Source organism: Ceratotherium simum, chromosome 6 (genome assembly GCF_057802395.1).
Source record: "Ceratotherium simum simum isolate JZ-2026a chromosome 6, ASM5780239v1, whole genome shotgun sequence".
NCBI lineage: Eukaryota > Metazoa > Chordata > Mammalia > Perissodactyla > Rhinocerotidae > Ceratotherium > Ceratotherium simum.
The window spans coordinates 71,660,851-71,688,339 of record NC_141905.1 but is presented as its reverse complement, the minus strand read 5'-3'; the positions used below and the strand labels follow the sequence as shown (position 1 = coordinate 71,688,339).

The 27,489-nt window shown below is 40.7% G+C and overlaps 1 protein-coding gene across 6 annotated transcripts in view; it reads right to left on the bottom strand.

Moving 5' to 3' along the window:
- Window positions 1-27,489, bottom strand: part of VTI1A (vesicle transport through interaction with t-SNAREs 1A) — a 351,973-nt gene that overhangs the window by 61,628 nt on the left and 262,856 nt on the right. Inside the window, exon 9 of one of the 6 annotated variants that reach the window (XM_087432590.1) lies at window positions 11,699-12,288. The exons of the other annotated variants lie outside the window; for them this stretch is intronic. Coding sequence (XP_087288716.1) covers window positions 12,276-12,288 — 13 coding nt within the window. The 3' untranslated portion in view covers window positions 11,699-12,275. Of the gene's footprint in view, window positions 1-11,698; window positions 12,289-27,489 lie in introns of those variants that run through there. 6 annotated transcript variants of the gene reach the window in all.

Below are 27,489 nucleotides of genomic sequence, written 5' to 3'. Positions count from 1 at the left end.
AATAAGATGGATTTTCTAATTAAATGACAGAAAACTGTTTTGGGATTAACAAATGGCAGTACTGTAATCTGTTTATGGGCGCTGCTCAGTGCAGGGACATTTGGTCCACGTACAGGCCCTGGTGGGTTATAGAGCCTGGATACCAAACACCCCAGCCCCTTCACTACCCTTCTTCAAACTGCACCCCACCTCAAATCAAATACTGAAGGTAGATAGTGTGGCCCCAGCCTTGGCAGACACTGGCCCCTTCTTCAACAGCGTGGGCCTCGGCTCATTTGCTGGGAGTCTATTTTCCCAAGCAGGCATCTTTCTGCCATGGGTCCTAAGATATGCCATGGGTTTAAAGTAAACTTAACTTCTGAGCAAAGACTCAGAAATGTCTTACCTTCTCCTCAACCCCCAGCGCCCAAATCATCTTATGAACACATTTTTGACATTTCTAGACAATTCCAGAAAAAGGTCATAATTGAGAAATATATTTTCTAGTTGTTATGTGAGAAAAAGTACTAACACATTTCTTCTTTCCTGGACCCACTCTAGAGTCTTGCCTTCCTCTTCCTCTGAAAACCCAGGTTTGCGGATGCCACACACACAGTGTGCCTCGTGCATGCTGGGCGCTGGGCCAGCTGCCAGGGCACTGAGGCAGAGAAGATATATGACCTTTGCCCTCAAGCAGAGGGTCTGGACACCTCTGCTCCTGGTGTCTTCAGGATTAGTGTGAATGCTTAAAAAGATAACAGTTTTATATCATTAAAGTGTTCACAGTGGCACAATGTACAGGTGATAGAATTATCGTGCCATGTATTTTTTCTCTTCAGAATTTTCTAAAATTTCCACAATGAACTTTTACTTTTGTAGGTATGAAATACGATATTAAAAAGAAATCTCTTGGGAGCACTAACAGGGAACAGGGACATTCCTGAATTATACAGAGTCGACTTAAGGACAATAGGCAAGGCCACATCCAGTAATGGTATAGAAAGGGGTCTGATTAGAAGGAGAAAATTTTAATGAGCAGGGCAGCCTGAGAGTCACAGCTGGCTCAGGCTCAGTTCCTGAAGTGTTAAATCAAGTAATAACAAAAATATGACTGTGTTTTACATATGAGATTTCATAACTTCCTGAGAAGTAAACAGTCCCTTCCCCCTTGGTCGTCCCCTCCTGAGGAATGTCTCTGTTCTTTTGGCTCAACTGTTTCCCAAAGTTTTCTTTGTCTATGCAGAGGCGCAGTGCCCCAACAGACTGTCAGCCCTATTTTCTCTGATGGTCCAGCTTGCACATTTATACAATGACAGGGGCTACATCAAGTTGCAGGAAGGTGTTTGTATGCTCCATCTCTCCTTGGCCCCTAGATTCCTACCTGTGCTGTGTACAGAGTTCTTGTTATGGATTTAGACTTGACCCTGGAAAGGATGTATAGAAATTCTCTGATGGTTTGATTCACTCTGATCTAATGGGTTTCTTCCTAACGGGTTTCTTTACAATCCCCATGAAGTCATGGATATAGACCGAAATTGAGGCTTTCCCATCCATAAGAGAAAGGAATATCAAATTCTTTTCATATATCATATTCACAGAGAATAATCCTGCTCCATTCCTGGCTACTTCAATTCTGGGCAGGAAGAACATAAATCTGGGGGCAGGGGAGTCTATTTTTGCCCTTGCACTGTCTCTTTTCCCATACCAAGGGAAAATAGCTAATTTTCATCACTGAAATATAGATTGTATTTCTGAACGACCAATGAAAAAAACGATGGAAAAAATTCCTTGCAAATAGTGCATGGCATGCTATAAAACTGCTAGATAACAGTAATTGTAGGTTTGCAAACAGCAAACAGTTACTCTGGAGGGAAAATGCTCACTTTTTAAGCAGAATAAACTCTTTCTAGGATTTGCACACTCTCTACCATTCTGAGAATAGTAACTCTGATAAAAAAAATCCAACTTATTCCCCTTCCAAAGTTGGGAAAAGTGACTTGGGGACATCTGTTCCTTCTGGTTATGGGATAAAGGGTTGTATTATGATTATATTCAAAAGAATGAAGCTTCTGGGTTATTTCTCTCATGTATGTAAACCTGGTGAAGGAATTCTTTTTGCAAAAATAAGTTGTAAGTCTAATAGCTGATAATGCTTTTCACTCTGTATATATTATAGGTAGAATGTCCATGTATTGCCATCTTCTTAGGGCACGTGTCTATTTTATGTAATCTTATGTTTTAAAAAGATGATTTTTCCAATGTATAACTAAATCTAATTTAATTTACAAGAAAATTTCTATAAAATACATGTACAAATCATGAAAAAAAATCCTTTTTCAGGCCACATGCCTTACTTTTGATTTGTAAAATATGGTTTCAGAATCCACAAATTATGGATCCCTATCATACCAAAAAACAAGGGTTAAGTGAGAAAAAAAAAAAGTCCATGTAAGTGAAATGAAGGACCAAAAAGAAGCCTGCACTGCATCCAAAGGAGAGACAGCCAAACCACCATAACCCCCACAAAATGGAATTTAAGGAGGTAAAGAGCAGAACACCAACCAGGTGTCATAGTTCTTTCTTCCCAATACATTGATACTGGAGTTGGATAGTTTGATAAAGAAAACAATCCATGGTTTACTAAGTGAAGGGGATGTTTAGTCTGAAAGCTATTTGTCACCCACCTAAAGCAAGAAGGCCATATAAAACCCTGGCTGCCATAGCAGGGGAGGAAGTACATCTTTAGTGGGCATTTTTCCGAAGCATATTCCCACTAGGGGAGAATCACACCTTCAGCATTTTCAAAAATTTCTCAAATAGTACAAAGGTTAGAAAGCGCTTGAGCAACAGAAATGCAGTGGATGACACCTGTGAGTTATTCTTGCAGCAACTGTAGCTGGTGAGACAGAGGCTCCTCTGTAATTAGGATATTAACTCTGTTTCAGAGTAGTCAATAGTGTAATTCAAATAGCATGAACCAAGAAGGTACATAGGGAGGATCAGAGGACAAAATGGAATCAGTGTGACAACAAAGGAGGCGGCTCCGGTTGGAGCCAGCCTGGGCTTAGCCCTGGGAGCTCCTGACCATGGGTTTCACCACAGCTCAGGGGGAGGAATTGGTAATTAACACCTGCAAGCTCCTCATAACTGCATATTATGGTTTCTCTCTACCTGTTGCCAGTTTATAGTTCTTTATGTTACCTATGCCTAGTTATGTCTACCCTATGACTTTGGCTCTTCTCAACATGAGAAGAGAGACCTGCCTTCTCCCTGAATTCTGAGTTAAAAGAACTCTTCAGCTGTATTTAAGGAGAGGTACTTGGTGCCTGATTGGATAAGACCAGGTAAGTTTTTTTTTTTTTTTTTTTTGTGAGGAAGATCAGCCCTGAGCTAACATCCATGCCAATCCTCCTTTTTTTTGCTGAGGAAGATGCCCTGAGCTAACATCCGTGCTGATCTTCCTCCACTTTATGTGAGAGGCCGCCACAGCATGGCCTGACAAGCAGTGCATCAGTGCGCGCCTGGGATCCAAACCTGGGCCGCCAGCAGTGGAGCGCGCGCACTTAACCGCTACGCCGCGGGGCCGGCCCCCAAGACCAGGTAAGTTGTAGCCATCAGAGAATGCTGCCCAACTTCTGCCTGCTCTACCGTCATGAAAGCTCACCGTTGAGCAAAGGAAGTACGGGCTGCCACCTGCAAGGATTTAAATACCTCAAAGTGATTGTATAACCAATGAGAGTAGTTAGAGATCAACTCCTTGCCTTTGCAGGTACGTGGTGTTAAACTCATCCTCTCTTGTGGCTTGCTTTTTGCACATTCTAAAATGCATAATCTCTAGGATGGCACTCGGAAGGCTCAGTCTCTTACTGCAGTTCTTCGTTTTAATAAAGACATGGACAATTTTAGTTCTTTTATTGATCCTATTTACAAAGGTGACTATAATTGCCTCCAATAAGACTATAAATTGTAGGAGAAATGGACAATATTTTAAATGATGTCTTAAATGCTCTCCACGATGCCTAACAGGGTCTGAACAGTTTGTTTTACAATTGCTCCTCCCTATCTCTCAGGATCATATGAAGATAAGACAACATCTCTAACTGCCTCTTAAGTAATTTAGAAGGGAAAGCTCTGTAAATCCAAGGAATGGTATGATTTCTATGCTTCTACAAAGACACTTATAGGATTCACAGGGATAATTAATGTGTTCCTCTGCCCCTCTCAATATCTCTCTTCATCTCTTAAAATGTTTTTAACATTCTCCCAAGGTGCACACTTCACTGCCACATATAAAATTGCTTAATGCTAATAAAATTGCAAAAGGCTTTGCCCTAAGAATTCCAATCATACTATTAAATGCAATTAATGAAATGAATAAGATAAAAGAAATAGTTGCCAGAATTCAGCCTAGGTGTATCTTGGGAGGAACATTTACAAATATTCAAGGCCATGTGTTCCAACAGGAGGTACTTGGGCTGATAGTTCTTAAAGCAAAAATCTTGTGGCCAAGAGGATCTGTACCAGAAATGTTTATGTACAACCATCAGGCTTTTTTGGGGGGTGCAGTTAATCAGACTCTAGGAGATCCCCCCAGGGAGGCAGCAGCTTGGACAGAAGGCAGTGGTTCACAAGCTGGTATTTAAAACAATGATTTGAAGGTCACATGTGTGTCAGCAGACCACAAACCCATGGGCTTGCTTCTCTTGTCTTTCACTGACCCTTCCTCTTAAGGTGCAGGCTACTTTGCTGGGTATTCTTCTCCCTTTCTAGGCTGCCCTTGGTGAACATTACAAATGGATTTCAACCAGATACCAATGCTTATAAGAAAAAGAGAGACTGGTGTTTCCAGGACTGGTCCTGCACAGAGCTGGCCTGGCCCAAAGTCTTACTATTTAGTAAGGAGCAAGGCCCCTGCATAGTTACCTGTTTAAAACTGGCTCTTGGTAGAAATGGTCCTTAACCTACTTGGGATTTGGCCAACACAACAACACAGTACTGGAATTAGCTTTCCTCAGAGCTTAGGCAGAAATGCAAATTAGTGTTTTTTGTTTGGCTTAGCTGGTGTTTGAAAAAAGCTTGGATTGAATGCTTTAAGATAGGCCATGCACACCTTGGTTCACCCAAGGCCCTCCTCTTCGTCTTGTGTCACATCTGGCCAGCCTCACCCCTGCCCATTTCTGTGACCCACCTGCTCCACAGGCATAGATGACCTGTGATCTGGAAGCAAAGGTGCACCTTGCAGGGTCTTTTCTTAGTGATTATTGAACTTTGCTGTCCTCCCTCTACATGATTTGCTAACCAACAGGGAGTTAATTATTGAGCACCTACTGTGTGCCTGCAATGCTAAATGCTGGGGTCACAGAGGTGAGTGAGGCCACTCCCTGCATTTTAGAAGCTTGCTTTCTAGTCCATGCCCTGGCACATCAGCGCTCTCTGTGCTAAAACACAGACCACATTCCCAGCAAACCTTCCCTCAATCCTTATGCAAAACGTGACCACAATCTTAATGCTTTCCTCTCCTCTCAAAAGATAGGCACTTTATACCAGACACTGACATTTTTCTGTAGGACTAGGAAACCTTCAGTATCCACATTTCCAGTTCAGACAGATAGAGGAGGGAGAAAAACAACCCAAATCTAGGAGACAATAGAAAAAGAAGACAACAAAGCACATGTTCATACGCTCACCCTGAAAAATAGGGGAAAACCAGTTGGGAAACTTTCTTTTTCTTCTTGGATGTCTACTTAAAAAACCCCATGTGATACGTGTGTCTATGGAAACCTTCGTTATCTCAAAGATAGTGAGGTACTGAAGGCCGCTGTTGCCATGGAACAAGCAGTATTTGCTTTTTATTCTATTGCACATTATCTAATTACAGAGACCCTGATAAAATTATGCATTCCTGAGCACAAATTAAGGCCATTCTACAGGAGCCTTCACGCACACACTTTATTTGTCAAATTTCATTAAAAACAAAAATCAGGGATGACTTCGGGATAAGCAGTTTAACCAGACTCAGCCCCCTCCAAGATGGAATTCTCTTGAACCTGTACTTGGGCTGCTGGAGTGGCCTCGGTGCAAGGTCAGCTCACTTCGTTTCTTCTCCCACAAAAGCCTGAGTTGAAACTCTAAAGCCCTTTCTCCCATTGGCCAGTTGCACAGTACATATATTTAAAAATCAGTCTCTTTGTTTCGTCTTGAAATACAATAATCAATGTAATAGCATGGAAGGCTGAGCTGCTCTTTTGAAAAGATAAAATGTTACAAATACAGCTGACATTCCTTCCCCAGTAGGTTATGCTTCTGCTCATGTTTTTATACTTTTACTACATATTTATGCGTCTATAAACACGTGTGCTACTTTTTAACATAGTAGTCTATAAGCAGCACGTTGAAAATTATCTTTTGACTCAACATAATAGTTCCGAGATGCGTATGTGTGTACACGTGTGTGATTCATTTATTTTAACTGCTGTATAGTATTCGATTGTGTTGACCCTCCCCCCATTGATGAATATTTACGTTGCTTCTAAATTTCTGCTATTCCAATGTTGCAACGAACATCCTGGTACATGGCCTTTTGTTAGTACCTGTAAGGATTTCTCTCAAAGTCTTCAAACCGAAGTATAGCTAAACTGAAGAGAATCAACTTCCAGATCCCTAGCTTCCACATGTATTATTTGCTAACACCAGTCTTTTGAGAACATGCCTGTGATCCAAGCATCATGCCTGCAGCCCTTGCACTACTGTCCTTCCCCAACTGCCTTCTCCCACTCACTTAGTTGCACTGCCCTGGGCTGTAAAAGCCTCCATAGTGCCAAATAAAGAGACAAGAGGCAATAGGAACTGTTGCTATAAGTAGCTACCCCTTAAATCAAGGACCACAGATCCAAGCTGGAGCTTTGCGTTTCTCCCTGCTTTACACACATTCCTGTTAAGGGTGCAGCATGGTGTTCGGCCTGTGTTGGGGTGGTCTGAATTCAGATATACCGTAGAGTGGAGTGCTGCAAGTTTTGACAATGTTTGTCCATTGAAAGTATAATGACTTCGCCTCTTTCATCTCCTAACTTATTTGCAAAGAATCCAGCTTTCCTGAGATCTTGTGCGGACAAAGCAGAGAGTGTCAGGAAGATGCAGTGATGGGGGCAGCACCTTATGTCCCCTATGTGACAAATTCACAAAGAGGACTGATGCTCTCTGCTCTATACATCTACCAAGCCCTCCCTACTATCTTCCCACCTACCTTAGATTTAGAATTCAGAAGGGACTCAGTTGCCCTAGGGACATGTACTAACACATTTAAATTGAAAAAATGAAGTCAGACTTGTTCTATCAGAAAATGAGTCCACTTTGGTTGCTTGTTTGACAGTGAAGCCTGGTTTGCTAATTAGGTTATACGGTGGATGTTTCCATAATTTGAATGAGCTAAATCTATTGCTCCAAGGTATTGAAAAGAATAGATTTAAAGCATATAAGATAAGTATTTTCTAAAAAATATTTTATTGGCAAAGATGGATTGATGTGAACAATAGTTTGATTTTTCCCAATTCTTTCCAAGTATATTTACTTAAACAAGGTACCTCAAAGAGACAAAGAGTAACAAGTGTCATTGTGTGAAATACTCATATGTGTGTACAGTCATCCAGGGCACTTCTTGCTTTCAGAACAAGTAATAAGTAACTTGTTGGGCAATCTCTCTGCATCTCGGCTGAGGAATATAAGTCTGGAGAAAACCTGATTGGCTCAGGGACTATGATAACATGTATCAGTGTCGGTGAGTCACCAACTGTAGGGATAAAATAGAGAGCTTATTTAAATAGCTCTTTTATTGCTATACACTGGGAATCTAACCATTTGAGAAAAAACGGCATAGCCTCTCTTGGTAGTCAGTCTTCTCAAACAATTCTCAAATGCAATCCCAAACTGGATCACTGGATGACTAAACTGACATGAAGTATTTAGGATGTACTGTGGAAGGTACCTGTCTGCTTGGGTGAGGCTGCCCTGAGGCGGGCGTGTCAGAGCCTAAGGTAGAAGGAGCGTTTAGCACGAATCCTAGTGCTGGTTCCAGCACCACTAGCTGAGTGACCTGTAGTAGGTCACTTCTTCTCCCTGGGCCTCAGTCTTTCCTTTTATGAAATGAGGGGTTGGAGCACATATTCTCCTGAGGTTCCCTCTCGTCACCTTGGCCTTGGCCCATCACTTCTACTCCAATGTGTAGAGTACGCGAGCCCCAGTGCTTCCCCCCAGGACCCTTGGTCCCGGCATTGGATTGCTACCGTGGTCTACATCTAGGCCATGTGACTATGGCTGCCCCTCCTGAGAACTTTTCAAAAACTTCCTGGTGGAGTTTTTAGGTATAAATAGGTAACACACAGGGAACCCTGTCTCAGCTGCTAAGGAGGCAGCAGCATGACCTCAGCACGTCAGAGCAACCTGAGTTTGCCAGAAGGAAGCAGCCATACTCTCCTTAATCCTCGTTAAGGGCTTCCTTTTGCACAGCTCAGGCCTCCAAGCAGGGGTGGAGAAGAATCAAGCATGTATCATGGCTTTCAGCGATCAATAAATATTTATTTTGCCTCCTTACCAATACTCTTGTGTTTTATTCTAGGTACCCTAAGAGAATAAAATTAGATAATAAGGGTACCGGTGGCAGATGATAAAAATAGCCCTTGTTTGCTTTACATAATTTATAGAGTAACATTCGGGGAGTTTCTCAAAGCACTCCCGCTTTTATGGGAACTGTTCGGAGAGGTGAGTCCCGAGCAGAGAGACAGGAACAGGATGCATGTGCACCTCTCCGTGTATAACAGAGTAGATCAGTGTGCAGGCTCCAAGTCTGGCTGCCTTGGTTCAAATCTGGCCTCCACCACTTGTTGGCTGTGTGGCTGGGCTGGGTAAGTGACTGAATCTCTCTGAGCCTCATTTTCTTCATCTGTAAATTGAAACAGCCTCATAGGGTTCTTGTGAGGATTAAATGCAATAAGCAATGTAAACACGCTCAGCCCAGGGACTGGATTATAGAAAGGACTAAAATATTATTTTTACTATATTTTATTCACATCATACCTTATATTTCAGGCATATTAGAAAGTGATTCCATTGACTTATTTAGTAGGAGAATCTAGCAGATAAGCAGTCAAATCTGTCATTCACGACAGCAATAAATTCTGAGTTTTCTTTCTCCCTGGGAATTTTTTTCCATTATAAAATGGAAAGCCAAATCAAATTTGCTCAGCTAATTTTGGCCTGAGAGGTGTACTTAGGATCCTCAACATTTGCCTTACGGGTCAGGCTTATCAGTTCACACTTGTTAGTGTGAAAAACTTCTTTCCTATCACTGTTTCTGCCACTTCCCTTATCCTGTCTTTCTTCTGGAACAAGTGGACTTGCAAGATACTTCACCCCCTCATTTGGCAAACACTTATTCTGTGAGAGAGAGTTCCGCCCATGTGCACAACCAAGGGCTATAGACACTGGGGGTTTATCGGAGAGAGCCTTTCTTCTGCAGGTGCCAGCGCATTGAGAGCAGGGCCCCTGCTGGCTGTCCCCCTTCTAATTAGGACTGTCCCACCATTTCTGACCTATGGCTTTTAGGACACCAGAATAAATGTAAGAGGATTGTACTATATTTATCAACCCTTGGGGCGGACTGAGAAATATTCCCAGCTGGAAGGGGAGCAACAGGATTTATAGAACATGGTTGGAGTAGAGAGAGTGAGTTTTGTTTAATACAGAGTTATCTGAAATTTTATATCAGGATAAAATTTATTTCAAACAGAAGTTAACTTCCAAAGTCTTAAAAGCAGTTGGCCCAAGGGTGACTAGGAATATAGCATACCTGTTTTGACATCTGGATGGCCATTTTTTGTGTAGCAAATATTGACCAATGGCTATATGCTGAGCGCTAAGCTGGGATACGAAAGAGAAAGGTTTTGTAAAATAAAATGTGAATTAACCTAACTTAATAGATAAGAGCTTAACCTCTAAAGACTGGGTTCAAATTCTAGCTCTATCACTTGCGATCAGAGTGACCTTGAGCAAGTTTCCTATAAAGTGAATGCAGCTTCTTAGCTCCCTTAAGCCTTCAGGGTCAGTCCCTCACTTGTTAGGGCCCCTTCCAAGGCCCTAAAAATATGTTCCCTTGGTCAAATATCTTGTGCAATTTGTAAAAATAAGATATATTAACTGCAATCCATCAGGACTACCGTCTTTTGCTACTCTGACTCTCTTGTGTTGGGTAGCGTTGGAGTGGCCGTAGGCATTTTTGGGATCTAGCTAAGAGAAAGTTGAGTTAAGGATAATTTACTTTGGATGTAGTGGGATATGTTTACATGTTTCACAGTCATTTCCGTGTTTGGTTAAATTATTGCTAGCTGCCCTGGGTTGGAAATGGCCAACTCATTTAGTGCTGGGACATCAAGGAGCAGGGCCAGAGGTCATACGGTGATATGAACATATCTTAGAGCACCTGGCCCTGGAGGTATGTAGGAGGTAGAGAAAAAAATGTATGAAGCCATAAGCTAGTCTATGGAAAAAAAAAAAAAAATCCAAATCTTATAGCTCATATTTGGGGAAAAAAAGTGAGAAATGTTTTCATTTGACAACAATCTTAAAAACTTATATGATATTACTGATATTGAACTATGAAGCAAAAAAAAAAACTTTTCTAAATACTCTCAATAATAAAAAACGAGTTTTGCTCAACCATGTTAGAGGAAAGATTGAAGTATCTTTCTATTCTTTCCATAGAAAATGGTATCATGAAATAATTATTATATGAAGAAATGACCAAGGAATATGTTGCCAAAAATAAAGGAAAAAGTATTATTAATGTGTCAAGCAGTTAATTAATAAAATTATGTGATTTTTCTTGACTTTGTGGTTTGCAGTATCTGCCTGTTTTTAAAATTTTGTTGTACTTCCTTTTCTTGACCTAAACAAACATTAACTTTCATAACTAATTTTGAATTCAACCTCTCCTCAGCAAGGTTTCCCCAAACTGTATAAGCTTCTGATCCCACAAAACTTGGGTCTGCCCTTGGATAGCTCATAGTTTCTTGTGAGGATGAATGAGATGAGTTAAGTAAAATGGCAGCCTCTGTAACACAGGTGGCTTGTAGTAAGAGCTTGACCCTATACATATATGCTTGTGGAAGAGAGCAGAAGTTGAATTGGAAGGGGCTGAGAACTGAGGCAGGGAAGCCAGTTCTGAGGCTAAGCTAATAGTCTAGACAAGAGAAAATGTGAGCTTGATTTTGATTTCCTCTGTAATGTGCAGTGGACATTTGTCTCTCTGCTATGAGGTGGACCATATAAAACTGTCACTTTTGAAGATCAAAAAGAACTGAATATCAAAATTTCTTACGGTTCAAATATTTGGAACATAAAAAAAATCAAACCAACAACGGAAAACTGCACTCTCCCTCTATAAGCGTCATCTCCCTTTCCCCTCACAGGGCAGGTCCCAATATTTTATCTGGATTTCTTCAAGGTGCTGTAAACTTGGTCTTATAACCTTCTGAGGTTGAACAGCGGCTTCACTTGTATTTGTAAAATATTAATTCTTAAGCTTGTGCTGGGAAGGAGGGTGTTCATTATATTATGTCCTATATTTTTTATTTCTGAAATATTTGATTAAAAATGTATACAACAGAAGTATTATTTTTTCTTTTACGAGAGTACTCTCTTGAGAGAGAAAATTGAGAGGCAGCAGAAACTTCTCTGTTCCTCTGTGGTAAGAAGTTCATGAAACTTTTGCCATGCAGAGTTTAAAGCCAAACCTCAAGAGATCCTCACTTTCCACAAGCAGAGAGGGATGGGTGTGAAAAATCTCCCCCTGCCTCATGAGTATGACTAACAGGGTGCTGGCAAGCTGGGGAGGAAGTGAAATGGCTCAGAAACATGAGCCCAGGATGTTGTTGTTAATAGTTAATGGTTACCGAGTATCGACAACTTGCAGTGAAAAGGCACACTGCAGAACAGATTGGCTCCACTCCTTGCCCAAGCACAAGCCGGCCAGAAAGTGGATGGAATCCTTTTGTTACAAATACCACAGACGACTGAGTGAAATAACAAAACAAATAAAAAGAATACTGAGTGAGTCATCTCTGGCGAGTAGTAAACATTTTCAGGCTGACGAGCTTCATCTTATGTAAGAGTTAATGTGGACGAAGATGATTTATAATGGGTCTGTACACTGTTTCAGAGGAACGTTCATAGATTTGATGGTGGGATGGTAAATTTAACCTTTGTGTCTTAATAATGTTCTGTTTTCCAGATGAGCTCAAGGCTTGTCATATTCTAGACCTGGAAAGCATAAATGGTATTATCTTTGTATATACAAGTAAAAATCAATTCATTTTCCAAATGTTTAACTCATTCAGGAAGAGACACACACACACGAATAGATCTCAGCTAAATCAACAATGTTAGCAAAGCTCTTTTCGCTTATCAAATCAGGATATATTAGGTTCAACAGCGGTGCTTGACTTACTAATCTACAAATAAACAGTTATTTTCCTAAGCAGCATTCTGATCTGTCATCTGAAACTACATTTCCTGTTCATTTATAACAGCTTTTTGTAACATTCCCCTAAACAGAAGGAAGTAGTACATTTGTAAACAAAAATATCTCAATAAACTATATTCTCTAGACTATAAAAGGACTACATTTTCTTCCTGTGAAAATGATCATAGAACAGAAATGCTGACTAGAAACCTTTTCTCCATATTTTTGAAAACATACCAGAGGCTGTATTTTCTTACAGACTTGATATCCTGAAAGGAGATCTGTACAAAACACCAGAAGTAAGCCTACTCGTTATTTACTGCAAACAATTTAAAAGCCTCTACTCCTGGAATTTCTCAAGCCATTTGTGGAATCATCTTCTCAAATCCACCAATCTACTTCACCATATTGGAAGAAGGAAAATAGTCTCTTGTGCCCTACGAATGAGCTTCCTATGCCCTATGAATACAGTCACATCTCAAAGCTGAGTTCAGGCTCCCCAAACTCTTGCCCCTCACAACACGGATAATGTGACCTGGCTATGAAGGCTAGGAAGCCAGGGTTCCCCTATCAGGCTGTTTACTTAACACATGTCATATCTAAAATAAGGATTGCTTTAGCTGAAAAAGTCATTCATAAGTGTGCATTTATAAGGGCAAAAGTCAAGGCAACTGTGCAAACCACTTGTCAACTTATTTAGAGGAAACTGTGTAATCAACTTAACATACCAGTTAGCCTTTACCTGCAAGGTCAAGCTCAGAGTTCCTGTATGTCACCACACTGGCCTATTAATCACTCTGCAGGAAATTCCACATTTTTCTTTAGATTAAACTATAGAAAATGGAGTGCAAACAGAATCTAGAGAGGATTTCCTATTCGTTTCTTTGTTTCCTCCGACTTGGTTGATGTTTCATGATTTAAAAAAGTTTTTTGACTTGCTTGCTACAAAATTTAAAATAGGTTCAAAATAATATATTTCAATATACATTGCTAAAGGGAGTTTTATCGCATAAAGGTAAATCTAGGTATTTGATGGCTGGGTGCCAACTTACTGCTATAGATTCCAACTAGAGATAGAAAGCGTTGACACTGTTGAACAAGTAACAGATCTTTCATTCTAGAGGGAAAAAAAAAGGGATATAAGCTACTAAATTTAAAACCATTTCCCCTTCTTTCTCATGCTGCCAAAACAGTTCAGATACGTGATTTTTGAAAATATCCTAATTTGAGGCATGATTTTCCACAAAAAAATCACCTTCAAATACCTTTAAAAAATTTTACCTGAAAATATCTTTATTTTGCCTTCATTTTGAAACAGCTTTATGGAGGTATAAATCATATACTAGGGAATTTACCCATTTAAAGCATAAAATTCAATGGTTTTTAGTATATTCACCAAGTTGTACAATCATCATCACAATTTTGGAAAATTTTCATCACTCCAAAAAGAAAACTCAAACCCATTAGCAGTCCTCTCCATTTCCCTTCAACCCCCTCCAGCCCTAGGCAACCACTAATCTACTTCTGGTCTGTATAGAAATGCCCATTCTGGACATTGCATACAAATGGATTGATACAACACGTGGTCTTTCACGTCTGGCTTCTTTCACTTAGCATGTTTTCAAGGTTCATCCAGGTTGTATTAGTACTTCATGCCTTTTTATGGCTGAATAATATAATGCATTTTATTTATTCATTCATCAGTTGATGGACTTTTGGGTTGTTTCTACTTTTTTACTATTATGAATTACGCTGCTCTGAATATTCACGTACAAGTTTTTGTGTGAATGTATATTTTCATTTCTCTTGGTTATATATATCCAGGAGTGGAAACTCTGGGTCATATGGCAGCTCATGTCTAATATTTTATTTAAAATTTTTTTTAAGTTTCTTTTCTTCTTTTTTTTGTGAGGAAGATTGGCCCTGAGCTAACATCTGTTGCCAATCTTCCTCTTTTTGCTTGAGGGAGACTGTTCCTGAGGTAACATCTGTGCCAATCTTCCTTCATTTTGTATATGGGACGCCACCACAGCACAGCTTGATGAGCGGTGCGTAGGTCCACATCCGAGATCTGAACCCACGAACCCTGGGCTGCCAAAGCAGAGTGCGTGAACTTAACCACTAAGCCACTGGGCTGGCCCCCCGTGTCTAATATTTTAAAGAACTGCTAAACTGTTTTCTAAAGTGGCTGCACCATTTTACATTCTCATAAGTGGTGTATGAGGGTTCTGATGTCTCCACAATCCTTGTTACTGTCTGGCTTTTTTATTTTAGCCATCCTAGAGGGTGTGAAGTGGTATCTCACTGTGGTTCAAATATCTTTTAAAGAAAATGTTCACAGAGGATAGAATGACCAGTACTATGAATGCTAACCATTCTACGGTTGTATATCCTGTATAGCAGACAGGTGGAAGGAAGTGTAGGCAACACGGACAAAGTACACAAGAAGATAGCCAGAGACTTGGGATGGTCAGGGTTTTATCTTGACTCTACAATGTTCTGAATTTCTAGTCATTTAAAAACATAAAATGATTAAAACATTCCCAAAAGCCATTCAAAGCTGCAACTTCTTTTGTTGTTGTTTGGCATTTTCTTTGCATGATTTACTTTAGGAGAATAAACTCAGTCTTAATTGCAATGTGTAATTTTAAAAAATGATTAACTTTGCTTCTGAAGAGTCATTTGTAGCTACTGTTCTACTTGAGTAGTTTCCATGCTTTTGTTTTCACTTTCTGGGGGGCTTGGACCCAGCAACAAGAAAGATAATCCTCCTTTGTGGACATTCCCACAGTTAACTCCACACACATCTGGATGGCAGTTCAATAGTCCACTGTTATTCAAACAATTTGTAATCACACATACTGTGTGTCAGCTAACAAGCCAGGGTGTATGGCTTTTCAGTATTCCGTAGCTTGCAGCACGCACAATTTACAAATAAAATAAAAATCTACAGCAAAGACAACAGCACATTCTTCGTTGAATAGCTAAGTAAAAAGAGCGTCTCTTGTTGAAAGACATCACTTGTTATTTTGACGGTAAATGAAAAGAGGTTCAGAAAACCATATTTCATCTGTTAAGTCTCTTAACATGGGAAAGTCCCGTATCTGTAGCATTAAAGAATCTGGGGCCATATGTTTCTTTAAGCTGGGCTCTAAGCATCGCCAGCAGTACGAAATGCAGCTGACAACATTCTACAGCCTGACCCCTCTAAGTCATGGTAGACTGGGGAGAATGGGAAGATGGACATCCTTACCATGGTCAATTGTTTTTCTTGTTACTTTCAGCTGGGAGGATGGAAGGAGGGAGGAGTTGAGTTGAGTTCAACTGCCCAAGTGGCTGAGTAACAATTTTGGAAACAAAGGGTTTGATAAGGCCGGAGGAAGTGAAGTTGAGCTTGTCCTGAGAAAAAAGGACTGGGGACAGGCTCTCCACATGCACAGCCATTGAGACCCCAGACAAGAATGACAAGGTGGCAAAAATAGCACGCCAATGACTGATCATCGTGGGATAGGGAGGTGTTGGGAAATGCAACCAGAGTTGCAGCTGTGCAACATTCCACCTGCCTTGACTGACTGGCAGTAAGGTGGCCCCTGACCCTGAGGGGCTGCACGCATTATTGGGAATCCTGAGCCCATTCAGAGCAAGTTCAGGCTTTGGAACGCGTTGAGGCCTCACTGTGGGATAATTCGGCTAGGTCGCTGCTTAATTCTATAAGACTCAGGGGCCGGATGATAAAGTGTTTCTTATCCAGGAGGGCTTTTTCCCCAGGCTTTCCCCACTGGCATTTTGCCCACAATGCCATAACCTGACTCCCGGGCTCTGCTGAAAGCTTCTTAGTAGAGGACAGCCCCAAGTCCAAGGTAAACACAGTCCTGTCATCTTGTAAACTCAACAACCTTGTAAGAAAATAACCATTAAGATCCAGACGACTCATGAGAGGAAGAAATTGTCACTGTTTAATCAGGATTGGAGAGACAAGATTAGTTTCACATCGAATCTCATGTCTTGATTACTCTTCATCCAATAAATAGTAATTCCTTTAATATTTCAGGTGTCTAGTTATTTTTTTTGCAATTCATCAGGCATTCATGGAGAATCTATCATGTGCCAGGAACTGTGCTGAATCCTGGAGATATAAAGACAAAGGGAACACAATCCCTGCCCTCAAGAATCTCACAGCCTCAGAGGACAGCCAAGTCTGTACAGAATAACTTATAACGTGAACTGATAAATGTGTGCTAGAGGAGACTGAGGAGGCACAGAGGAAAGAATGGTCACTCTGCCTGAGGGCCTGGGAGAGCTCCAAAGAGGAGGTAACATTTAAGCTGGGCCTTGCAAGATGAGTGAGACCTACCTAGATGAAAGGAGGCGCAAGGAAAGAGGACATCAGGGGAGCTTTGCCAGTGACCACTCAGCTTTACATGAGGCCCAACTGAGACCTCCCCTGTAAGACAATGAGTCAGACTGGCTAGAAACGAGGTGAGGAACCTAAACTCCCTTCCCATACTCCATTCTCAGTATTCCATTCAGCCCAATGACTGGCAAGGGAAAGAACTGGATTGTGGTGCAGTGAATAAACCTCATTAACCAGACAGAACATTAATCTTGATCTCTGAATATTTGTGAACTTGCAGGACGGCCTACACATCCATGTCCAGAGCTGCCTACTGAGGGCAGATCTCCATCTTGGGCTCTCTCCCTCCACTAACTGGAAGGCATCAATTCTATGGCTCAGATATTGAACCAACGATAAATAGGAAAAAAAAAGAACTGCAAGCAAAATGACTCAGCAACAGAAAATCATCAATTTATAATTTTTTTTTTTTTTGATTTCCAGAAGAATGTCCCGAAAGGAAAGGCTGCCACAGACAGCTTTAATTTGCCAGATCACTGTAGGTCTCAGTGACCTTGTCAGTCATCTTTGCATGGATGGGCTGCTCTTGTTCTATTTTGGAGATACCACTGCGTTTCACACATAGAGGCTTTGCCTTAAGATCACAGAGCTGGATTGAGACCTTGCATGCCGGCCCTTCCACCCCCCTGGGAATGCAGGCTCCTTGCTCACAATGTACCTAAAATACTGCATGCCTCTGTCTAAGGCATCCCAGGGAACAGAAGATGAGGAAGAGACTTTTAAAATTCAGCCCTATTATTTTGCTGGAACATTTTCTTTCAGTTCATCTTTATCATTTTTTAGTTATGTCCTTACGGGACAAAATGAATAATCCACATCTCATTGGAATTTCTCCTTTTTAAAATAATTGTTAACTATTGAGAGAACTCCTTTGATCATTATAGAATCATAGAGATTCAAGGTGGGAAGGGACCAGACAAGTCATCTAGAACCACAGCACTTCTGATGCCTGTACCCCCTATGGTAAGCATCCTTGTCAAGTATTCGGGCACTGTATGTATAAATATTCCCACCAACAACACCTCACTATTTATTTTCCATTCAGGGCAGCTCTCTCATTGAGCAAGTTCTCACATTTTAAGCCACAATATGTGTTCCAGTAACTTCCACCCACTGGTCCTGGATCAAGTCTTTGAGGCCACAGAGACAGGTCTAATCATTTTCACAACCTTTGTGAAAGTTGAAGAGAATTCATTACGTAGTACTTCTCACCATCTCTCACCTCTGAATGCGCCCCAGTTTAGAGAGATGTATCCAACTTTGGAATTTAGAACAGGCTTTGGTTTCTTATCAAAGGAGCTGTTTTTAGTTATGCCCTTCCTAGCATTCAATTTCTGTCTTAACTGTGCTGCTTGTCCCAACCAACATAACTTTATTCATCTCTTTAATCTATCCATTCATCCATCTACCTACCCATCCATCTATCCATTCATCTACCCCCTGTCCATCCATCCATCCATCCATCTAATACTTACTGAGAACTTACCATGTGCCAGCCACTATTCCATGGACCAGGGCTGGAGTAGTGAACAAGACACAGTGTCTGTCCTTGCATAGCTTTCAATCCAGTGGGGGCATCTCACAATAATCAAGTTAATAAACGAAGATAGAGAATAAAGTATAAGATATTAGCTAAGGGGGACAGAGAAAGCCTTTTTGAGGAGTCACATTAAATTGGAACCTGAAGGAAAAGGAGGAGCCAGCCAAGTGAAGATCTAGAGGGAGAACATTCAAGAAAAATAGAACAGCAAGGGCAAAGACTGAGCAAGAGTGAAAGTAGGTCAGTTTGGAGAGAAAGAACAGTAGGAGATAGAATCTGAGAGGTATGGAAGGGTCAGATATATATCTAAACTTCACCACTCAGAATAGAGTCATTTATAAATTCAACTTTACTTGCTTATAGCAATGGCAAATCAAATTCGTTGATCTCTGTCTCTCTGTGGTCCATGAATATGTTGCTTTCCCCCAGAATTTCAATTAAGGAGGTCTTGTAATATATCAGTGGAGTGCCATAGGGGACTCAGTGATCAGACTGACAGAATATTAATTTCAACTAAATTGCAGGATTTCTGAGTAGTCAAGGAAGAACAGGGGACTTAAACGAAAAGCCAATTCACATAACTCAAGAACAGGCTTTGTGTGTTATAACCAATTACACCTCCTCCTCTAGCTTTTAACAGCTTTGTTTATGAAGCCCATATTGAAAATTAAATGTTTATTACCATTTTTTGAAGGTGAGGTAGAGAACTTGGCAAAGTATTGATTAATAACTTGTGGATGGCTGGTGTAAGGAAACCAGTTTTGAACCCAGCTGTAAACAATGCATCAGCAGCGTGTTTCAGCTATTTGTAGGCTCAGAGCTTGCCAATTTGTAATTAGTTGCAGATTTTCAATTACTTCTTAGCAAACAAAATAGTTTTGTTTGCATTGTTTACTTGGCATTTAATTTTAAAAGAATCCAATAGATTATATTTAAAGACAGATGAATTTGGAGGGTTGGTATAAAATAAATAGATACATTTTTGAGTAGCCCTACATCTGTATTTTTGTTTTGAGTGATATCAGGGTACAGAACTTGGCCTAAATTCAATCAACTCTATCACACAATTCCAAAATGCCTCCTGTGCAATTTGTCAAAAAGAAGATTTTTGGCAAGTGCATACATATGAAACTCTTGAGATTTGTAATGAAGAACATAATCTGAGGGGGAAAAAAGCAAAGTTGCATTTTCTGCTAATTGTAACTGGTAAACCATTGTGGGTAACTTTAAATTCAACAGAAGATCAAGATAATTACTATTTTAAATGTTAGTCCTTGTTACTTTGCATCAGACTGGTTCTCTCCATGACTTAGGGCTTCATACAGGCCCAGGCCCATACTTTTTTCTTTGGAGAAGAAAATCAAATCATTCAACAAAATATTTATTGAGGACCTACACAGCGGTTGATGCTAGAGATATCACCAAATGAATAAGGCAAGATTTCTGGCCTCAAGAAGATCAGAGTTTAGCGGGGAAGGGACAGAGATTTACAAAGAACCCTTATTAAAGACTGGCTGTGACAAGTTATGATAAATAAAAAGCCATGGGGTTAGAGAGAAAGGAGGAATTCATTCTGACTAGCGGATCAGAGAAAGTGAGAAGGTAAAATGTAATAGATCGTGAAGGAGGAACAGATTCCTGCAGTTAGGGGAGAGGAAAGACATTTTAGGGAGAGAGAATAAGACATATAAAGGCATGCAGGAGTGAGTGTGCACCTTCGTCAGAGACCCAGGAACAGTCTAACGTGGTTAGATAGATGTGGTGTATCAGGTAGGGATGGGAATGAGGGCAGAGGAGCGGAGGAACAGATGGTGGCCAACCTTGGATGGCATGGTAAGGAGCTTGAATCCTGTTCTGAAGGTGCTGAGGAGCCACTGAATAGTACTGAGCAGAGCAGTGACATGATCAAGATGAATCTGTGCTTGAGAAAGACTAGCTGGGGAATGAATGGTGTCTGAAAAGGGGCAGGAGCAGTGAGAACTGATTTGAGGTATTTTAGATGTGGAATCAACAGAACTTAGAGAATAAGCAGACAACAGGAGTGAGAGAAGAGGGTGGGTGCAAGCTGACTGTCAGGCTTCCCTGGATGGTAATGACATTATCCAAGACAGGGAACACATGAAGAGGAATAATTTTGACAGGGTAAGAATGATAAACACGCACACAGACATGCACACACACACCAGAAAATGCCATAGTAAAACAGTATGGCAAACCTCAAAAACATGATGCTAAATGAAAGAACAGTAATAAAGGTCATATATTGTATGATTCTACTTATGTGAAATATCCAGAATAGCTAAATCCATAGAGAAAGGGCTGGAGGGAATGAGAAGTGACTACTTAATGGGTACAGGGTTTCCTTTTGGGTGATGAAAATGTTTGGAACTAGATAGAAGCGATGGTTGCATAACATTGTGAATGTACTGAATAACACGAGATGATACACTTTAAAATGGCTAATTTTATGTTATGTGAATTTTACCTCAATAAAAAAGAGATAAAAGGGGGGCCGGCACAGTGGTGTAGTGGGTAAGTTCGCACACTCTGATTTGGTTGCCCAAGGTTCATGGGTTTGGATCCCAGGTGCCGACCTACGTATCACTCATCAAGCCACATGTGGTGGCATCCCACATACAAAATAGAGGAAGATGAGCACACGCGTTAGCAAAAACAAAAAAGAGGGAGAGATAAAAGGAAAACCAAACCAAACAAAAATAAAAACAAAACCCAAAAAACACCATGGCAGTCCATGGAACCTTGTATCCCAGAGTTGCACAGACCAAGAATCTCCTCTTAAACCCAAATGATACCAACACAGAAAGAAACATTAAGGGAAGGCTTGCTGGTGCCCATTCATTGAGTGTAATCATCTTTTTGGTTCCCGGTGGAAACATTCCTTCCTACCTGTTATTATGCACATTTTCCTTGGAAGGCCTGGACTGTAGCCTTGAGAATGTTAAATTGGCAAGAAACTTATTCCTTATAGGTATGTACTGCGTTTGGGGACCATCCACCTTTACTATGTCAAACTCTGGCTGACCTGGTAATGTGAGTAGTCAATTTGTCATGTGGGAGACATATTAGGAGGAGAGGGACAAAGAAGCAAAGCACATAGAGACAGGAGCATGTAGGTCAGGAAACAGTAAGGAAAACTTTCTGGCATTCATATTGGTCATCAGTAGCCCTGGGGGAATAAAGGGCTCCCTGATGCTCACTGCATCATCAGGAAGATTAATTAACATTTGTAAAGGCCACACACAATGTGAAAGGCTCAGTAATGGATCTCCAAAAGCTGGAGTCTCTGTTTTCCAGAAGGGTCACGAAACAAGGAGTGGAAAATATTCCCTCAAAGACAGAGCTGGATGACCTCGGCCATGAAGAACACTGCAAAGAAACGACTGGGCTTGTCTGGGATTCTCTTCATTCTCAAGTTGAATCTGATTTGACAGATGTGGTGAGTAATTAAACCCTTGTCCATTCATAGTCTGAATGCTTGCACTGCGCAGAGAATGGGGCAGGAATAATGAGAGGCACAGCCCCTCCGGGACTATTCAGGAGTGCTCAAATTTGCATGGTCACATGAACCCGAAGGAAGTGGATTATGCTGGCCCAGCCAGGAAGTAGAGACCGCCAAATCTTTCTGATTTACATAAATCATAGGGCTGGAAGGCAGAGAGGCTTAAGGGCTTGCAAAGGAGGCCAGGTGTAGCTGTCTGTCTTTCCTTGAATCCAGAACATTTCCATAGCTAGATGCCATCTCACAAAGGCTGTATAGGAAAGTCAACTTGTGACGTCATTTGCTCAAAAGTTTTGTCAATACGTACCATTAAGTTTCCAAAAAACACGTGATTTTTACAAGCGAAGTTGCTGCACAGTCTTCTAATGAATGGGTTCTTTTAATCACCTTGAGAAAAAGGTGATTTGGTAAGGGGTAATGCTTTTTATTATGATTACTGCTGTCAAATAATTTCTAATTGTGTGACAATGTGCTGGAGGAAAGAATTGTTTATGGCTTTAAAAAACAGTTAATGCCTCTCAAAAAGGATTACTTTCTTTTTAAGTTTCAAACGAAGGCTACCAATTAATTAATCCATTTACATAAAAATGTCTTGGATCAGCTACCTGCAAAGATAAAGGATGAAATCTATCCCCTAATTGCAAAAGAAAAACTGCTATAAAATATGTGGTAATAAACATATAGAAGTAGTCTAGAAAAGCAAATAAAGTCATTAATTAAAAACTGAAATGTCAAAAGTTTCATGTTATTCCATGCAATATTAAAAATATTGGTGATGTCACATACTTTATTGAATAACTTTTCTTTAAATATGCCTTTCCATCTACACTGTTTTACTCAATTTTTTAATTGGAAATCATGCAAAAATTACATGATGGTTTTAGAGATTGGATGTAAATCTCCCTTCAGTCCCCCTGCCACATGTAGCTAACTTTATATTGTCTCCCAGATTCACAGACATCAGTCAACTGAGCTTGGTAAAAGCCCTCAAACTTTTGCTCCCTTCAGTCCTGAACGAATCCTACACTTGATACAAACAGTCATTACACACCTGGAATGGAACAAAGAAGGCAGATATTTACTAGTGAAAAACTGAAGTTCCTTAATCACTTTAATATATATAATCAAATGGAAATTATACATTACCCAGACTAATTATATATAATTTCTTGGCATTAGGTATAAATTATTCAGACTATATCAGGGAAAAAAATGAAAAGATTCTTCTTTATACCAGAATTTTCATTGTAAAATATATCTCACAGCAAATCCCATCTTTCTAGTATCATTTCTTAAGTGTTTGATGACTTAAGTTTGTATTTCCAAGTTGTTTCCAAGCTAAGACTGTGCTGTCATTTTGACAGTTGGAATTGGTCTTTTCATGGTCACTTACTGGATTTATTGACATATTGTGGTTGAGTAAAATGTTGAGAAGAAAAGTGGAAAGGGAAAGAGAGAGAAAAGGGAGAGAATAAAAAAGGTGAGGAGGTGAAGAAGGAAGGACGGAGAGGGGAGAGAACAAGGAGGAGAGGTGGAAGGAAGTTGAGGTACAAGTTGTGATAAATAGGAAGGAGAAATGCTCAGTCTGAGAGGCTGATAAGAGATGAACTGCCAGCGTCAACAGGTCACCTGTCAAAGGGGCTCCAGGTGTTGGTGAACCGGCAGGAAGCGACACTCAGGCACGCCGGCTCCACACCATCCCTCACTCTAAGTGGATTTAAAGGCACCTTTTACAGTTGCTCTTTTGGCCTGCCAGGGTTAAGTCACAAGGTGACTATCAATCGGCAGGACCCTCTCTCTGCCTTACAAGGTGTACTGAGGACAGGAATTATGAATAAACTGCGAGAGGCACATTCTCACAAGTAGAAATGGGATACTCAAGTTCTAGCAAAGTCTTTAAGGATGCAGAGAAATGAAGGTCACAGAATGGAGGAAACCTACGGTTTGCTGGTGGCTGTAACCTCTCTCCCCTCACAAGCCCATTTCCACCTTTAAAATAACCCAGATAGTTCACGTGTTCTTCCAAGGCGCCCAGTGTGATCTGTACAAATGGCTAGCATTATTTTCATGCCATCTTGGTGAGAAATATGCCCTCTTTTATAGTCTATGAGATCCAGAACTAGGGATGCTAAGTAACCCACCCCAGGTGAGGCTGCTGGGGAGAGGTCCCGAGGTTGGGGCTGCTGGATTTGACGTTAGTATGCCCAGCCCTTTGGCCTGGAGCTTTCTGGAGAGTATCAGGTTTTCTATCCACAAAGAGGGTTGGATGACCTTTCCAGAACTGCTCCTGGACATGGCAGCACCACCGCAGCCTAGTGTCTCCAGCCCTGCAGGAGACACAAGTCCACGTCTCTGAGTCTTTGTAGAGAGCACTTTATAGGTTACACCCAGGGTGTCCAGCCCACGACCAGCCAATTTTCAAATGAAAGGCCGACCTGACTGTATTTTAATTGCTGCCCGTCCCCATCAACAACAATGTGCCACTCCAGGAGGTGCAGTTCCTTCATCGCTTGTGACTTGTTAGAGGGTATTTTTGTATAGATCCCTTGGAAGCTCATCGATCTGTGCTGTTTTTTCTGTTACTTCTACTATATATTTTGAATATGCTCAATTTCATGGAGGGAAAATCTTTTTAAGATTCTACACAGAGATGTAACTTCTTTACCTCATGGAGCCTTAGTTTCTTCAATTGTATAACTGAGACAACAACTCCTATCTTCTGGGCTTGTTGATAATTAAAGATAAACACACTGCTTGGCACAGAAAAGGCCCACAATAAGTGGTAATTATCACAATTATTATCACAGAAACAGAAGTGTAAGTAGTTGTTTAAGGCTATGAGAACAGCTTTATTTTCATATTTTTCTTCCCAGAGGTTTAAACTGTTCAGGTCTGTTTGCATTCTTTTCGGTCTCTGCTGATATCAACACATTATTTAAAGAGTGTTAGAAAAGTTAATCCAAGAGAAACATACGCTTCGTGTCACTGACCTCTTTAAGTGACACCTTTTTCATTAATTATTACCTTTGTGTGATAGTGCTGGGGCCAGTTTCCAGTCCCTCTGATGGCTTATGTGAGTTCTAGGATAAAAAGTGGTTTGGTACCCTTCTAGTCAAGGAGCAGAGGAGCCTCTCTTTTAAAACTTGGAAGAAAAAACAAAAAGAAACAAACAAACAAACAAAAAATCCCCTAAGGGCCAGCATGATTGCTAAGGCTGAGAAGTTAGACAGACCTGGTTCCCAAACCAGCTTGGCCACTTATGAGGGACATGATCTGAGTAATCTGTTTCCTTACTTATGAAATGGAATAATAAAAACATTTATCTCTTAGGGCTATTGTGCAGGTTTTTAAAAATCCACTAACATATAGTGCTCAGCCCATGCCTGGTACATAGAAGCACTCAATAAATGGTTACCACAATCACGGTGCTATCAATAACCATAAAACTTCCCTATAGGAGTCAGGGCATCGGGGCAGGGAATCTTTATTGGTAGATATTGTTGGAGAACACTAAGGGTAACTGAAGCCCCCACTTACTCCAAATTCTCCCCCTTTTTACATAGACATAGAGTGATTTCTACTTCTTTTCTTTCATTTCAGGAAATTTGTTTGTACTTGAAAATAGTCATTAAGCTCAGCCTTTTGTGATATATGCATTTAAAAAATGTGGTGGTGGCCCCTGGGCTTATCAATCTTTTTATTTGTGGAGACAAAGGTCATATCAAACTCTAGCGATTGTGCATTTTCTGGGCCCACATACTGTGGACAAGCTCCTTTATCCCCCTAGGGCATGGTAAGTAGGACAATTTTTTTTTTTTGTCTTTCTTTTCATGAGATAGAGCAAACAGCCTGTTATTCAGAAGGGATGTTAAAAAGCAAAATTTTTTCCAGAAATTTCTAGTTCATTTAATAGTTGTTGATAAACATAAACCAGTTGTCACTCTTGCAACACATACTCCTACACCATCAACTGCTGATATCATCAGTTGTGTGAGACAGTCTCAAATTTTTCTTCTTCTCTTCCTATTAGCAGATAATATTTCTGATTCGACTCAATTAAAAAGAAAAGAACGAAAGAAAGAAGGAAATCTGTCTCTTTAAGTAGGGACTGCACCACAGAATCTGAGTTGTCCTGAGGTAAAATCCCTTTCTCTGGTAAGGGAGACCATTGGTGACTTTGAGCTCACACTGTCCCCTCAGCAGCCCGTTTGTGTCACAGACGCACTGTGCAGTGTCAGGGCGGCCACAGAGTGGAGCAAGGCATGCTGGGAGTGTGGAATGGACTTTACTGGGACCGGGGTGGTGGGAGTAAGGGAGGGCAGGGTCCCTCTTAGGTAGGTCAGTCCTCAGGTTGCCAGGAGTCTGAGAGCTAAAGGTGACTTTTCACCAGCCCAGTTTTTAAAGACCAGATTTTGGATTCCTTCAAAGAGTAGTTTTTACTAATCTTGGATCCTCATGGAAGGTAGAAAGAGATGACAGGAGGGGAAAACTGGGCATAGAATACACTACTGTATCTTTTTTTCTTTTCATTTATGAAATCTTATTCTGAAGATTAAATAAATTATTTTCTTTCCACTGTTAGTATTATTAAACTTGAGACCACTCTAGTTTTTCTGCCCTGAAAATGGACCACATTTGCTACTATGACTCGTTAATTCACACAGTGTGTATGCTGAAATACACGCATCTGAAAGGCTCACAGCTTCCACAGTGAGGACCAGCTACTTAATGTTACTCTACTTAGTTCATGTTCTAGGAGACTATTCAGTGAATAATGACGGCTTTCCTATCATACATTTTTCATGTAAGTAACTTCAACTTCTTAGGAATTACCTGAATTTTTTTTTTTTTTTTTTTTTTTTGCAGAGTATCATTAGGGAAAGAATGTGGCTTCTCTCTTTGGAGAGTAGCGTTGCTCTGCTTTGTCTTCTTTCACAAAGACTGACTGAATGCCTACAGTGTGCCTTGTTCTAGGTAAGTTTTTAGAGGTAGACAATGGAGGAAGACAGGCTAAAATGACAATAGCAGGTTGAGCGAAGGCATTCAGGCTTCCCTGCTGTTGCTTCTCAGACTATCTGAGACGAAGGACCAATTTTTGCTTTGGTATTGAATGTCCAACCTGTTGAGGACTGATAAGCGGTTCTAGTCACATGACAAGCGTGCAGCTCCTGCCCCATGCACCTCACCATGTGTACTCAACAGCACCCAAAATGGCTGATACCCTGGTCAACGAGACAAGTCCACTGACCCCATGCTTGGATGTCACAGCAATGTCAAATTGCTATAAATGTTTTTAAATGCCTACTCTCAATTTCCAAACTCATGATGTCATAGATTCATAGCAAACAGTTAATGGACTGGACTGGTACCAGGAGTAGCTCTAGACCAAAGAATGAATAATGTCCAGTGGAGCAATTTAAAGCCAGCACCCCGGTTCCAGTTTTGTGCCTTCCTGTCCAGACTCCTGCCCCACCTCCAAATCCTGCTGCCTCCCACAAGCCAATGCAAATCAGGACCTACTTTGT